Source organism: Scyliorhinus canicula, chromosome 9 (assembly GCF_902713615.1).
Source record: "Scyliorhinus canicula chromosome 9, sScyCan1.1, whole genome shotgun sequence".
NCBI lineage: Eukaryota > Metazoa > Chordata > Chondrichthyes > Carcharhiniformes > Scyliorhinidae > Scyliorhinus > Scyliorhinus canicula.
This window is the reverse complement of record NC_052154.1, coordinates 94022398-94039456: the sequence shown is the minus strand read 5'-3', so window position 1 is coordinate 94039456 and position 17059 is coordinate 94022398. Positions and strand designations below refer to the sequence as shown.

The following is a 17059-nucleotide window of genomic DNA, read 5'->3' as shown; positions in this document are numbered from 1 at the left end:
ACAAACTGTGTAAACTACCTCATGAGAAACAGGCGTGGGTATTTATAGGGAGTATTTCGACAGCCGCTGATAATAGCTTCACAGAACAAGGAGCACAATGTATCCTTAATAAGCTCAAGGTCCCCAGCTGCAGACAGGACATATCCTTGTGTTAGGTTTGAATGACTTTTGCATGAAGTTAGGAGCTGGTGAGGCAACACCCACTTTAACCATGTATGTTTTTAACTGGGATGCTAAGAAAATTGATTGAATGCATGTAATGAATTGCGACGTGAATATACTTGATTGATTGCAAGTAAATGAGAATGCAACTAAGTCCGCCCCTTGAATCGGTATATTAACCAATGCGAACCTTAGCTCAAGTGAGAGAGTATTGCGAGACTGTGGAGTGTCCAAATCTTTCTCCCAGATCTGATATAATAAACTGCTTCTTTACTCATTCAAATAAGCCTACGTGTGAATATTTTCACCTCTTAACATTTGAGTTTTCAGTTTTCGCCACAAGGAGCTTGCGTATCGTTGTGCCTAACTGCTGACAGTTTCTGTATCCATGTCGTACTGATCAAAGACCCATACAATTCTGATAGTGCAAAAGGAGGCCATTCAACCCATTGAATCTGCACCCACTCTCTGAAAGAGCACCTCACCCAGGCCTATTCCCCCGCCCGATCCTCGTAACAACATAACCCCACATAACCTGCAAACCTCTGGACTCTGAAGGAACCATTTAGCATGCCCAATCCACCAAACCTGCACATCTTTGGACTGATGTGGAGATGCTGGTGTTGGACTGGGGTGAGCACAGTAAGAAGTCTTACAACACCAGGTTAAGTCCAACAGGTTTGTTTCAAATCACTAGCTTTCGGAGCACTGCTCCTTCCTCAGATGAATGAAGAGGTATGTTCCAGAAACATATATATAAACACAGTCAAAGATGCCAGACAATGCTTAGAATGTGAGCATTTGCAGGTCATTGAGTCTTTACAGATCCAGAGATAGTGGTAACCCCAGGTTACAGAGGTATGAATTGTCTCAAGCCAGGACAGCTGGTAGGATTTTGCAAGCCCAGGCCAGATGGTGGGGGTGAATGTAATGCGACATGAATCCCAGGTCCCGGTTGAGGCTGCACTCATGTGTGCGGAACTTGGCTGTAAGTTTCTGCTCAGTGATTCTGCGTTGTCGTGCGTCCTGAAGGCCGCCTTGTAGAACGCTTACCCGAAGATCAGAGGCTGAATGCCCTTGACTGCTGAAGTGTTCCCCGACTGGAAGGGAACATTCCTGCCTGGTGATTGTCGCGCGATGTCCATTCATTTGTTGTCGCATGGTCTCGCCAATGTACCACGCTTCGGGGCATCCTTTCCTGCAGCGTATGAGGTAGACAATGTTGGCCGAGTCGCACGAGTATGTACCGCATAGCTGGTGGGTGGTGTTTCCACGTGTAATGGTGATATCCATGTCGATGATCTGGCATGTCTTGCAGAGATTGCCATGGCAGGGTTGTGTGGTGTTGTGGTCGCTGTTCTGAAGGCTGGGTAGTTTGCTGCAAACAATGGTTTGTTTGAGGTTGCGTGGTTGTTTGAAGGCAAGTAGTGGGGTGTGGGTCTGGCCTCGGCAAGATGTTCATCTTCATCGATGACGTGTTGGAGGTTGCGAAGATGTCGTCTTTGGACTGTGTGAGAAAACCGTGACACCCGAAGGAAATCCACGCAAACACTGGGAGAACATGCAAACTCCACACAGTCATCCAAGGACAGAATTAAAACCCGTGCCATGGCACTGTGAAGCAGCAGTGCTAACCACTACGCTACAGTACTGCTCTATTTCTATATTTCAATATTTTTAAAAGTAAAGAAGATTAAATTTTCACAATGTATTTTAAAACCTTTTTATGGTCAAGTTACCACCGATTTCAACATGAACTGCTTCAATATCTGAGGAGTCATGAATGGTGCTGAACATTGTGCAGTCATCAGCGAACATCACCACCTCTGACCTTCTGCTGGAAGGAAAATCATTGATGAAGCTGCTGAAGATGATTGGGCCTGGGACACTATCCTGAAGAACTCTTGCAGTGATGCCTTGGAACTGAGATGATCAACCTCTAACCACTAAAAGGGGCTTTTCCCCTCATTCTCATTGACCCCAGTTTAGCTAGGACTCCTTGATGCCATACTCAATCACTTGCTGCCTTCATGTCAAGGGCAGTGACTCTCATCTCATCTCCAGCATTCTGCTCTTTTGTCTGTTTTTGAGGTCTGAAGCTGAGTGACTGTGGCAAAACCTAAACTTAGCGTCAGTGAGCAGGTTATTGCTGATTAAATACTGCTTGATAGCACTGTTGATGTGCCTTCCAGCACTGTACTGATGATTGAGCAGACTAATGGGGTGTAATTGGCTGGGTTGGATTTGTCAGTTTCTTGTATGCAGGACATACCTGGGCAATTTTCCACATTGTTGGGTAGATGCTAGTGGTGGAGCTGGGGAGCAGAAAGTTCTGGAGTACAGTGGTTAGCACTGCTGTCTTACAGCGCTAGAGACCTGGACTCAATTCCAAACTTCGGGTTGTGGAGTGTGCACATTCTCTGATTTCCTCTGGGTGCTCTGGTTTCCACCCACAGTCTAAAAGATGTGCAGGTTAGGTGGATCAGCCATGGTAAATTGCGTATTGGTGTTCACAGGTTAGGTAGATTATGGGGTAGGGTGGGGTAGTCTGTTGATGGGTGCTCTTTCAGAAACAAAAAATGCTTCAGCTTTTTTATCGCACAAATATGCTGAGCACCTCCCATCAGTGAGTTGTTTAAATATCCACCATCAGTCATGATCAGATGTGGCAAGACTGCAAGTGTTTAGATATAATTTGATGGTTTTGGAATTGCTTAGTTCCATCTATTACTTGCTGCTGCTTCTATTTGGCATGCAAGTAGCCCTGGTTTGTAGCTTCACCAGGTTGACATCACATTTATTCAGTTTGCCTGGCATGCCCTGCTGCACTCTTCATTGAACCATTGAAGATCCCCTGGCTTGGTGGTAATAGTAGAGTGAGGGAAATGCAGGGCCATGAGGTTATAGATTGAAGTTCAGTACAATTGTGCTGCTCTTGATGGCCCACAGTGCCTCATGGGTGCCCAATCTTGAGTTGCTGGATCTATTTGAAGTCTATCCAATTTAGCACAGTGGCAGTATTACAACACCCTGGACTAGAGCATGGTCAATTCCAGACCACCCAAAGTTGCAACACAATTGAAATGACCAATAATTCTTATAAAAATTCCTGAAGGGCTGGCTGCCGAATAATTACAGTCACCAGGTTTGTATATTTAAACACCATTACTGTTTATTTATAATAAGAACTACAATGAAATAGACAGCAAATACTACTGGTTAACTATTATCTAATTCTTAATCTCCCACTTTAACTTACCCCCAACGTCTTCACACACACAAGACAGACCAAAATAATAGATAAAAAGAAAAAGAGCCTTTGTTTCAGATGATTGTCTTTAAGCATAACTTCTTCAAAGTTAGCCTTCAGACCAAGATCGCTGTTTGCAGCCAGTAATGGTTCCATTTTAGAATCATAGAATCTCTACAATAATAAGAGGCCATTTGGCCCATCGAGTCAGCACCCTGAAAGCACAATTCCCCGCAAGACCCTAGGCACAATCCGCCGCACTGTAAGTTCACCCTAAGAGGCAATTTAGCATGTCCAACCCACCTAACCTGCACATCTTTGAACTGTGGGGAAACCAGAGTAGTCGGAGGAAACCCACGCAGACACGGGAGAAAGAGCAAACTCTGTACAGTCACCCTAGGTGGGAATTGCACCTGGGTCCCGAGTGCTATGAGACAGCAGTGCTAACCACTGTGCCACCATAGATTCATTCATTCAGATTCTTTGTTGCTTCAGAAACACATCAACTCATAAATTCATAATATATAGGAGAAGAATAGGGCCATTTGGCCCATCAAGTCTGCTCCACCATTCAATCATGACTGATCTAATCTTAGCCTTAATTCCACCAGTCTGCCCATTCTCCATAACTCTTCAACCCATTATCAATTAAAAATCTGTCTAACTCCTCAAATTTACTCAGTCTCAGCATCCACTGCAGTCTGGGGTAGCAAATTCCACAGATTCACGACCCTTTGGGGGAAGCAGTTTCTCCTCAACTCTGTTTTAAATTTGCTACCACTTATAGAATCATAGAATTTATAGTGCAGAAGGAGGCCATTCAGCCCATCGAATCTGCACTGACTCTTGGAAAGAACACCCTACTGACGCCGCATGCCTCCACCCTATCCCCATAACCCAGTAATCCCAGCTATCCTTTTTTGGACACTAAGGGCAATTTATCATGGCCAATCCACCTAACCTGCACATCTTTAACTTATTATTTAATTAACGCAATGTCAATTAGAGCGGTGCAGTGCTCTGACTGAGATGTGGCAGGTTCAGGAGGCTTCCAGCGTCCCGGGTGGCTACATCTGCAGAAAGTGCACATGACATGCAGAGGATACTGGAAGTCTGCAGAGGGATTTGGTAGATGGAATACAATGTTGACAAATGTGAGGTTATCCATTTTGGTAGGAATAACAGCAAACAGGATTATTATTTAAACGATAAAATATTAAAGCATGCTGCTGTGCAGAGAGACCTGGGTGTGCTAGTGCATGAGTCACAAAGTTGTTTTACATGTGCAACAGATTTAAGAAGGCAAATTGAATTTTGTCCTTCATTGCTAGAGGGATGGAGTTTAAGACTAGGGAGGTTATGCTGCAATTGTAAGGTGTTAGTGAGGCCACACCTGGAGTATTGTGTTCAGTTTTGGTCTCCTTACCTGAGAAAGGGCGTACTGGCACTGGAGGGTGTGCAGAGGAGATTCACTAGGTTAATCCCACAGCTGAAGGGGTTGGATTATGAGGAGAGGTTGAGTAGACTGGGACTGTACTAATTGGAATTTAGAAGGATGAGGGGGGGATCTTATAGAAACATTTAAAATTATAAAGGGAATAGATAGTATAGATGTGGGCAGGTTGTTTCCACTGGCGGGTGAAAGCAGAACTAGGGGACATAGCCTCAAATTAAGGGGAAGTAGATTTAGGACTGAGTTTAGGAGGAACTTCTTCACCCAAAGGGTTGTGAATCTATGGAATTCCTTGCCCAATGAAGCAGTTGAGGCTCCTTCATTAAATGTTTTTAAGGTAAAGATAGATAGTTTTTTGAAGAATTAAGGGTTATGCTGTTCAGGCCGGAAAGTGGAGCTGAGCCCACAAAAGATCAGCCATGATCTCATTGAATGGCGGAGCAGGCTCGAGGGGCCAGATGGCCTACTCCTGCTCCTAGTTCTTATGTTCTTGTGTTCCTCCGAGACCGCATGGTTCGGTTGGAGCAGCAGTTGGATGCATTTAGGAGCATGCAGGTGGCGGAAAGCATCATAGATAGCAGTTATATAGATGTGGTCACACCCAAGGTGCAGGCAGAGAAATGGGTGACCAGCAGAAAGGGCAGGCAGTCAGTGCAGGAATCCCCTGTTGTTGTCCCCCTTTCGAACAGGTATACCCCTTTGGATTGTTGCACGTTTTACTTGAGTGTAATACGCGTTTATTGGAGTGTATTAACACGCCTCCGTTTAAAGGCCGTGTGCTTAACACTGCTAGGCTCTGTATGTGTATTTTCAGCTCGGGAGTCGCCAGGTGTCGTATAAACACCTCACAAATATTCCAAGGTCAGGTTCAAAGTAATAAAACTATACACCGATTAGTAAGTTCCAACGATCAATATTTATTATACAAATATAATAAATACGCATGCACACGCTAAAGACTAATACCTATTTCTACTATTAAACGACTAAATACTTATCTAAGTGGAAACCAGCAAGGTCAGGGGACAAGGCCTTTGGTCCTTTCTTAGCTGCACCTTCTGTTCGTTCTTAGAAGAGTACTGTATAAGTTCACGTAGCGAGCGTCGTTTTGGGACTTACTGAACGATGGCTGGTGCTCAACGGCTGGTGATGGAAGGCAGGATCTGGAGACTGGAGTCGAAGTCGAAGCAGCAAGCCGGAGCAACAAAACAGCTCAAGCCGGAGCACAAACAGATCAAGCCGGAGCACGAACAGATCAAGCCGGAGCACGAACAGACAGGACCATGTGTGGGGGGTCTATCTTTATAGTGGTCCCCAATGTCCGTGCCTTTTCGGGGCGGGCTTTACCTTCCATGCATTGATTGGATCAATTCTCAATCGATGTCTCACTAATTCCCCAATCTGAGGGTCCCTTCTCGATGGGTGGGGCGGTCTCTAGGGTCTTTTGAGATGGATACTTTTGGTGCCGTTTTGTCTGGGCCTTCACTTAAAGTATCTATTCAAAACCAAATGTTGCTATTGTGTGTGCCCAGATCTGGATTGCCTCATTAATATGCAAAGCGTTTTGCTATTAACACCTTTGGTTGAGATCTTCCACCTGGCCAGAAACTAGTTTTGCTGCGTGCAAAATGCTAATCAGTCTTTGCAGACTGCTTGTCTTGGCTAAACTGCTTTCTCCCTGCAGTCTTAGCAGTTCTCCATTTTGTTAGCCCAGTGTCCATCTTAGGTGGCTACAGGATACTGTTGGGGGGGATAGCCTATCAGGGAAAAACAGCAGCAGCCAGAGAAGTGGTACCACGGCTGGCTCTGATGTTCAGAAGGGAGGGTCAAAGCGCAGAAGAGCAATAGTATTAGGGGACTCTATATAGTCAGGGGCACAGATAAACGCTTCTGCGGACGTGAAAGAGACTCCAGGATGGTTTGTTGCCTCCCTGGTGCCAGTGTCTAGGATGTCTCAGAATGGTGTGGTTGAGATAAAGGCAGAGGTTGTGGTACATATTGGTACTAACAACATAGGCAGGAAGGGGGATGACGTCCTGCAGCAGGAGCTCGGGGAGCTAGGCAGAAAGTTAAAAGACAGGACCTCTAGGATTGTGCCTCGGGATTACTCCCTGTGCCATGTGCCAGTGAGGCTAGAAATAGGAAGATAGAGCAGCTAATCCCATGGCTAAACGGCTGGTGTAGGAGGGAGGGTTTCAGTTATCTGGAACACTGGGAGCTCTTCCGGGGCAGGTGTGACCTGTATAAAAGGACGGGTTGCATCTAAACTGGAGAGGAATAAATATCCTGGCCGCAAGGTTTGTTAGTGTCACATGGGAGGGTTTAAACTAGTATGGCAGGAGGGTGGGCACCGGAACAATAGGTCAGAAGGTGAGAACATTGAGGGAGAACTAGGGAATAGGGCCAGTATGGCTCTGAGGAAGAGCAGACAGGGAGATGTTGCTGAACACATCAGGATTGGTGGCCTGAAGTGCATATGTTTTAATGCAAGAAGTATAACGGGTAAGGCAGATGAGCTTGGATTAGTACTTGGAACTATGATGTTGTTGCCATTACAGAGACCTGGTTGAGGGAAGGACAGGATTAGCAGCTAAACGTTCCAGGATTTAGATGTTTCAGGCGGGATAGAGGGGGATGTAAAAGGGGTGGCGGAGTTGCGCTACTGGTTAGGGAGAATATCACAGCTGTACTGCGGGAGGACACCTCAGAGGGCAGCGAGGCTATATGGGTAGAGATCGGGAATAGGAAGGGTGCAGTCACAATGTTGGGGGTTTACTACAGGTCTCCCAACAGCCAGCGGGAGATAGAGGGGTAGATAGGTAGACAGATTTTAGAAAAGAGTCAAAACAACAGGTTTGTTGTGATGGGAGACTTCAACTTCCCCAATATTGACTGGGACTCACTTAGTGCTTGGGGGCTTGGACGGGGCAGAGTTTGTAAGGAGCATCCAGGAGGGCTTCTTAAAACAATATGTAGATAGTCCAACTAGGGAAGGGGCTGTACTGGACCTGGTATTGGGGAATGTGTCCGGCCAGGTGGTAGAAGTTTCAGTTGGGGAGCATTTTGGGAACAGTAACCACAATTCAGTAAGTTTTAAAGTGCTGGTGAACAAGTATAAGAGTCGTCCTGGGGTGAATGTGCTAAATTGGGGGAAGGCTAATTATAACAATATTAGGCAAGAACTGAGGAACCTAGATTTGGGGGAGGGGGGGGCGGATATTTGGGGGTAAATCAACATCTGACATGTGGGAGGCTGTCAAATTTCAGTTGAAAGGAATTCAGGACTGGCATGTTCCTGTGGGGAAGAAGGATAAATACACAAATTTCGGGGACCTTGGATAACGAGATATTGTAGGCCTCGTCAAAAAGGAAAAGGAGGCATTTGTCAGGGCTAGAAAGCTGGGAACAGATGAAACGTGTGGAAAATAAGGAAAGTAGGAAGGAACTTGAGCAAGGAGTCAGGAGGGCTCGAAGTGGTCACGAAAAGTCATTGGCAAATAGGGTTAAGGAAATCCCAAGGCTTTCTGCACGTACATAAAAAGCAAGAGGGTAGCCAGGGAAAGGGTTGGCCAACTGAAGGACAGGCAAGGGAATCTATGTGTGGAGCCAGAGGAAATACACCTGGAGTATTGTGTTCAGTTTTGGTCTCCTTACCTGAGAAAGGACACACTGGTGCTGGAGGACATGCAGAGGAGATTCACTAGGTTAATCCCAGAGTTACGGGGTTGGATTATGAGGAGAGGTTGAGTAGACTGGGACTGTACTCGTTGGAATTTAGAAGGATGAGGGGGATCTTATAGAAACATATAAAACTATTAAGGGAACAGATAGGATAGATGCGGGCAGGTTGTTCCTACTGGCAGATGAAGGCAGAACTAGGGTGCATAGCCTCAAAATAAGGGGAAGTAGATTTAGGACTGGGTTTAGGAGGAACTTCTTCACCCAAAGGGTTGTGAATCTATGGGGCGGAATTCTCCGCTCCCATGAAAAATCGGGAAGGCCGTCGTGAACACGGCCGAGTTTCACGACGGCCTCGGAGGCCGCTTCTCCCACCTTATTCACTTCCACCTGGGGGGCTAGGAGTGGCGCTCCGTAACTCTCGGCCACCGTGCCTTGACGCTTGTGTCAAGGCGGTGCGCTGAGAATGACGCGACGGCGGCGCCTAAGTGACGTCAGCCGAGCATGCACATGTTGGCCAGCTCCAACCCGCGCATGCGTGGCTGACGTCCTGACGGCTGACTCCTCAAACCCGCGCATGCGCGGCTGACATCACGACGGCTGATGGCTCAAACCCGCGCATGCGCGGTTGCTGTCTTCCCCTCCGCCGCCCCACAAGACGTGGCGCCTTGATCTTGCGGGGCGGCGGAGGGGAAAGAGTGCGTCGCTTTGAGACGCCGGCCTGACGATCGGTGGGCACCAATCTTGGGCCAGTCCCCTCCCGAGCACAGCCGTGGTGCTCAATCCCCTCTCCGCCCCCACAAGCTTCAAATGAGCATTTGGCGCCCATGTTCCCGACTGCAGCGACCAGGTGTGGTTGCCGCCGTCGTGAACTGGTCGCGAACAGCAGGCCGCTCGGCCCATCCGGGCCAGAGAATCGCACGGCGACCGCCGATTCTTCCGAGCGGTGGGTGGGAGAATCGTGGGGGGCGCCAGGGGGGTGTGTCGTGTGTCGCCCTGCCCTCCCGCGATTCTCCCACCCGGCGTGGGGAGCGGAGAATCGCGCCAATGGAATTCCCTGACCAGATAAGCAGTTGAGGCACCTTCATTAAATGTTTTCAAGATAAAGATTGATAGTTTTTTGAAGAATAAAGGGTTATGTTGTTCGGGGGGGTGGAATGTGGAGTTGAGTCCTCAAAAGATCAGCCATGATCTCATTGAATGGCGGAGCAGGCTCGAAGGACCAGATGGCCTACTCCTGCTACTAGTTATGTTCTTATGTTTCCCCATGCGTCAGTCCCACTATCTCAGGACTTAATCTGGTAAACCTTTGCTGCACTCTCTCACTAGAGCAAGAATACACTTCCTCAGATGGAGACCAAAACTGCACACAATATTCCAGATATGGCCTCACCAAAGCCCTGTATAATTGCAGCAAGACATCTCTGCTTCTGTCCTCTCACTGAGAGCCAACATATCATTTGCCTTCTTTATTTGAAGATAAGACTTATACTCGGTGTTAACTGGCAGGCTGTAAATAGATGTCTAACTTTTGTATCTGCTGTATTCGGAGTACAAAGTTGTGGGACGACATCATATCCTGTCTCGGTGGTAGTGATTGGCTGCACTTGAAGATACACATCCTTAAAGGTACATGTCATATCAGAATATGTTGGATCTTGTTGCATTATCAGGACGATACCAGAGCTGACAGGATGTTGTCTGCCCATGAGTCTGTACATTCAATATGCAGTAATCTATTCCTAATGGGAGAATAGGAAATAATTTGCATTTATGTAGTATTAAGGCATTTATGCTCCAGGCCATAGCAAAGCAATCCACAAAATAATAATCTTTATTGTCACAAGTAGGCTTACATTAACACAGCAATAAAGCTCCTGTGAAAATAAATCCCCTCGCTGCCACATTCCAGTGCCTGTTCGGGTGAACAGAGGGAGAATTCAGAATGTCCAATTCACCTGACAGCACGTCTTTCGGGACTTGTGGGAGGAAACCGGAGCACCCGGAGAAAACCCACGCAGGCACAGGGAGAACGTGCAGACTCCACACAGACAGTGACTGAAGCTGGGAATCTGGGACCCTGGTGCTGTGAAGCAACAGTGCTAACCACCGTGTTACCGTGCTGCCCGAAGGATTGTTAAAACTGGAGTATCTAACAATTTCCATTTTTCACAAGATTGCTGTGGTTGGTAGGGGGAACAGGGGAGCAACTGAACTTTGAAAACCGAGATTGATAAATTTTGCATAACAGGGTATATGAATAGTTCTGGAATCAAAGTGGATGGAGCGAGGTTAAGATATGAATAAACCAAGCTGGAGAGTCTGAATGGCCCCATTACACTGTGCAAATTTGAATGTTAATCCCCATAGTCTATTCTCACAGATTGGTGGAGAAAGTATTTTCAATGTTCAACAATTGTTTTCTGAAGGTGTGTTATTTAGATATGTCTCTATTGTTCCCTCTGTAGGCTGCCTGTGGGAAGGAATTCAGAAAATAGCAGAGTGTAATGCTTGTCAGAGTGGAAACATTTTGCCCTCAAGATGAGTCAGAGTGGTGGCCCCCGGGTAGTGGAGACAGGACAGTCTAACAGTTCACCACTACTGAGCAGCTACAGCCAGCAGAGCCTTAACCTGCATCCTGAAAGGATGTGCAGCCCAGAAACTGTACCATCAGCTCCCAAGATGGGAGGGCAGACTCCAAGTCCACAGATTGCCCTATGCATGGATGGTGATTGGGAGAGCCGGGAGGAGCTGCGACTGCGAGAACTGGAGGAAGCTCGAGCGCGGGCAGCCCAGATGGAGAAGACCATGCGCTGGTGGTCAGATTGCACAGCCAATTGGCGGGAAAAATGGAGCAAGGTCCGGGCCGAAAGGAACAAATCCAGGGAGGAGGTGAGGCAACTGAGACAGAAACTGGAGGCACTCAGCAAAGAACTGACTACGGTGAAACGTGAAAAACAGGAACTGTCGAATGAAAACGAGCAGCTGAGGCTGGAGGGCGAGCGGGTGAAGAATAGTGAGCCCAGTGAACAAATGTTGGATAATAAACTTGTCTCCGAGAAGGAGAGCGAGAGTTTAAATCCAGAGCAGGAACCAGTACGAGATATGGGATCTGAGAAAAGTTCTAGAAACAAGGTAAGCTTCTCAAAACACGTTGTTGACGCAGACTGCACATGTCTGCTCATCGAGGGCTATTCACTCATTCACCTGAAGTTTCCAGTAATTTTGTTTACATCTTCTTACCAGTCAGCTGTCACTCTCATTTTGTCCATGAGATTCACCTCCTGCTCCCTCACCAAACTGCTTACCACCCAACAACATCTCTAATGGGGCCATTCAGCCCCATTGTTGACGTTCATTCCCACACACTGTCAACTATCCTTCTCAAAAACCCATCCGTGACTATCTCCTTGCAAACTCCTGCCCAAACTCCAACCTCATATTCCTTCTCAAGACCTTGAATATGCGGCATGGTGGCACAGTGGTTCGTACAGCTGCCTCAGCGCTCGGGACCTGGGTTTGGTTCTGGCCTCGGGTGACTGTATGGAGTTTGTACATTCGTACATTCTCCCAGTGTCTGCATGGGTTTCCTCCGAGCGCTCTAGTTTCCTCTCACAATTCCAAAGATTTGCGGGTTAGTGGATTGGTCATGTTAAATTGCCCATAGTATTCCTCCGGGTTTCCTCCCACAAGTCCTGAAAGACGTGCTGTTTGGTAATTTGGACATTCTGAATTCTCCCTCAGTGTACCCAAATGGGAGCCGGAATGTGATGACTTGGGGCTTTTCACAGTAACTTCATTGCAGTGTTAATGTAAGCCTACTTGTGACAATAAAGATTATTTTAAAAGTGGTTGGGTGGGGTTATGGGGTTACAGGGATAGAGTAGGGTGGGGGTGTGGGCCTAGTTGGGATACTCTTTCAGAGGTTCTGTGTGGACTAGATGGGCCAAATGTCGTCCTCCTACACTGTAGGGATTCTATGTTGTCACCTCCCAAATTCGTGGCCAGCTTTTCAGAATTCTGCTCAATTTTCTTTTCCCTGCCACAGTCCTAAACCAGCAGTTATCAAAACCACAAGTTACTTCCTGTGTGACTGTGACGAAAGGAAACTTTCCCTCATCCTGTCTGAGGCTTCGACACATTGAGCACACCATCCTCCTTCAACACCACCTCCCCCCTCCACTATGGTCAAGCAAGGTGGGACAGTCTCTCCCGGTTTCCCACCTCCTTTGTCGTCTAACAAGTGTGGCATTAATTAAATCATTGTACAGATAGTTAATGATTAATCTTTCTTGTAAAACACACCAAATTTTCATACATTAGTTCGTGTCTTCGAGCTCAAAAAATACTTTATCTCATCAACTTGCAAAATATTGCAACCCCCAATTCAAGAGTTGTAATTTAGTGCTGCCATGTGGCTGCAGAAAGCATTCTAATCTAAAATTCCAGCAAAAGGAGCAAGGAAAATTGTTAGAATTCCCATTGACACCAATAACTTTGGGGGAAAAAAAAAAAATCAAACTTCAGATAATAGTTGAATGAATGACCGGTCAAGATTTCGTGTTTCAAAATGTTTTCTGCAACATGGCTAAAAAGACTATTATTTGTGGATAATTTGTTCTTTAAACTACTGACCAGAATATCTCTGTTCCGAGCCCAACTGAAAAAAAAAACATTTCACAGATATACTCTTCACTGACCTGAATGTAAGCTTTCAATTTTACCAGAATCGATGCAAAATTATTCTTGGTTTCTAAAAGATTTACTCCTGTTCTTTTTTTCACATCCTGGAAACTGTCTTTCCAGGAGAGTCTACCTCCAGCCAAGCTAGGTGGCCTTTCCAGTGGGACCATGTCCAATCCATGCCAGCGGGACTGGCCAGAAACTGACAGCCGCTCGGCCCATCGGGGCCCGGAGAATTTCCGGGGGGGGGGGGAGGGCCGCTGCCAACGGCCCCGACAGGCGCGGCATGATCCCTGCCCCCGCCCGAAATCCGTCACCAAAGAATACAGCAGTCGGAGTGGCGGGGCGGGATCCCCCCCCGCCGGGGATTCTCTGACCCGGCAGGGGGTCGGAGAATCCCGCCCCGATCTTTTTTTTTGAAATAATTTTTATTGAAAACTTTTGAATTTATACAACAATAACGCACCTGCTGCTATTGACCAAGATACCTATCTTTGAGCCAGGAAGTCCAGAAAAGGCTGCCATCGTTTATAGAACCCTTGTATTGATCCTCTCAGGGCACATTTGACCCTTTCCCGTTTTATAAATCCCGCCATGTCACTGATCCAGGTTTCCACACTTGGGGGCCTTGCATCCTTCCACTGTAGCAGAATCCTTCGTTGGGCTACTAGGGACGCAAAGGCCAGGACACCGGCCTCTTTCGCCTCCTGCACTCCCGGCTCTACCGCAACTCCAAAAATCGCGAGTCCCCACCCTGGTTTGACCCTGGATCCGACCACCCTCGACACCGTCCCCGCCACCCCCTTCCAGAATTCTTCCAGTGCTGGGCATGCCCAGAACATATGGGCGTGGTTCGCTGGACTCCCCGAACATCTGGTGCACCTATCCTCACCCCCAAAGAACCTACTCATCCTAGTCCCGGACATGTGGGCCCGGTGCAGCACCTTAAATTGGATGAGACTAAGCCTCGCACATGAGGAGGAAGAGTTGACTCTCTCCAAGGCATCCGCCCAAGTCCCGTCCTCTATCTGCTCCCCGAGTTCCTCCTCCCATTTAGCCTTCAGCTCCTCCACTGACGACTCCTCCACCTCCTGCATTACCTTATCGATGTCAGACACCTTCCCCTCTCCGACCCACACCCCCGAAAGCACTCTGTCCATCGTCCCCTGCGAGGGCAGCAAAGGGGACTGTCGCCTAGCAAACACCTTTACCTGCAAGTATCTGAACATGTTCCCTTGGGGAAGGCCAAATTTATCTTCCAGTTCCCCCAGGCCTGCAAACCTCCCTCAATTTGCTGATGCCTGCCCTTTGCCACCTCCTAAATCCCCCATCCTTGTTCCCCGGGATGAACCGATGGTTCCCGCCCCTGATCTTTACAATAACTTCCATTGCATCATTTCCGGTTAGAATATGAATCACATGGGCATTTTATCCATGCAGAAACGTTGACCAGCCTGCCTTGAGAGGCTAACACTTTCATGTTGGTAATAAATAGACTTGGTAAGCTACAACTGTCGACAACATGACGTTCTCATAATTTTCTATGACTTTGGAGATTCATTAATAACATAAAAGCTGCTGCCATTATCTCCAACTGTGAATACCTTTTTACTTTCCGCCTGATAAAATAATGTAATCCTTCCCTTGATCTTTAACAAAGCAGGCATTCTGTCAAGGCAGACTTTGGAACAGATGACATGACCCCCTTCACTTTATCTTAAGTTTAAACGCAACAATCTCATAAAAATCATAGAAATCTCCCTGCAATAAAATGACAAGCATCAAATCAGGAATGGCCCCAATCACAGCTTATTCTACTCATACCAAGTCTCCACTATCAGAGTTCATTTCCCCATCACTCTAACCATCCAAATTAATTCTTCTAATACTTTTAACTGTACTCTTTAACTCAAAGTTCACCTCATTCTAATACTCCTCATTCTAATACTCCAATTATGGAAGTTCAACTCTTTAGCACTCTTAACGATTGAAGTTCCGTTTTCTAATATAGCTATCAATTTTCATCTCTCTGATACTCTATCGAGGTTGATCTCTCTAATACTCATTCGAGGTTCACCTCTCAAATACTCTATCGAGGTTCATCTCTGTAATACTCTTATCGAGGTTCATCTCTCTAATACTCTATTGAGGTTTAGCTCTCTAATACTCTATTGAGGTTTATCTCTCCAATCATAGAATCATAGAATTTACAATGCAGAAGGACACCATTTGGCGCATCGAGTCTGCACCGGCCCTTGGAAAGAGCACCCTACCCAACCCCACACCTCCACCCAATCCCCGAACCCAGTAACCCCACCTAATCTTTTTGGACACTAAGGGCAATTTATCATGGCCAATCCATCTAACCTGCTCATCTTTGGACTGTGGGAGGAAACCGGAGCACCAAGAGGAAACCCACGCAGACACTGGGAGAACGTGCAAACTCCGCACAGATAGTGACCCAAGCCGGTAATCGAATCTGGGGCCCTGGAGCTGTGAAGCAACTGTGCTAACCACAGTTCTACCGTGCCCCCAATACTCTATCAAACTACATCTGTCTAATTTCATAGAATTTACAGTGCAGAAGGAGGCCATTCAGCCCATCGAGTCTGCACCGGCTCTTTGAAAGAGCACCCGACCCAAGCCCACACCTCCACCCCATCCCCATAACCCAGTAACCCTACCCAACACTAAGGGCAATTTTGGACACTAAGGGCAATTTAGCATGGCCAATCCACCTAACCTGCACATCTTGGACTGTGGGGAGAAACCGGAACATCCGGAGGAAACCCACGCAGACCCGGGGGAGAAACCCACACTATCATCCAACGGCAGAATTGAACCCAGGTCCCTGGCGCTGTGAGGCAGTAGTGATAACCATTGTGCCAGCCCCCTCATTCTTTTAAACTCGAGAGTCTATCAGCCTAAGTTGCTCAATCGCTCTTCATAAGACAAACCCCTCATCTCTTGAATCAATCAAGTGAGCCTCCTCTGTACTGCCTCTAATGTAACTCCACCACTCCTTAAATAAGGGCACTAAAATACACAGTACTTGAGGTGTGGTCTCACCAATGCCTTGAGTTCCAATGTGGACCGAACGGTAGCACAGTGGTTAGCACTGTTGCTTCACTGCGCCAGGGTCCCAGGTTCAATTCCTGTTTTGGGTCACTGTGTGGAGTCTGCATGTTCTCCCCGTGTTTGTTTGAGTTTCCTCCGTGTTGCTCTGGTTTCCTCCCACAAGTCTCAAAAAACATGCTGTTGGATAATTTGGACACTTTGAATTCTTTCTCAGTGTACCCAAACAGGTGCCTGAATGTGGCGACTAGGGGCTTTTCATAGAACATTCATTGCAGTGTTAATATAAGCCTAATTGTGACAATAAAGATTATTATTATTATTGTACAATTACAGCAACACTTCCCTACATTTATATTCTATTCCTTCAGCTATAAATGCCAAAATTCCATTTGCCTTCCTTATTGCTGCCAGAACTTGCTTGCAGGTTTTCTGAGATTCATGCATGAGGACACCCAGATCCCTCTGCACCGCAGCAGTCTGACGTCTCTCCCCATTTAGATAATAAGTTTCTTTTTGATTCTCACCAAAATGGATAACTTCACTCTTATCCACATTAAATCCCATCTGCCAAATGGCCTGCTCACTTAACCTATCTCTATCAATTGATCTTTGTAAATTTCTTATTTCCTCGTTGCAACTTACTATCCCTTGTATTTTAGTGTCATCTGAAAATTTGGCTACTGTACCTCTATCCCTGCTTCAAGTCATAAATATATATTGTAAATAGGTGGGGCCCGAGGACCAAGCCCTGTGGC

The 17059-nt window shown here is 46.8% G+C and overlaps 1 protein-coding gene across 2 annotated transcripts in view; it reads left to right on the top strand.

Annotated features, from left to right (window-relative positions):
* LOC119971539 (coiled-coil domain-containing protein 102A-like) overlaps positions 1-17059 on the top strand; it is a 185107-nt gene that overhangs the window by 14936 nt on the left and 153112 nt on the right. For both annotated transcript variants that reach the window (XR_005461867.1, XM_038807195.1), the window contains exon 2: positions 11012-11678. Coding sequence is in view for 1 of the 2 variants with exons in the window: in XM_038807195.1 (XP_038663123.1) it covers positions 11085-11678 (594 nt within the window). In the remaining variant the exon portion in view is untranslated. The remainder of the gene's footprint in view (positions 1-11011; positions 11679-17059) is intronic.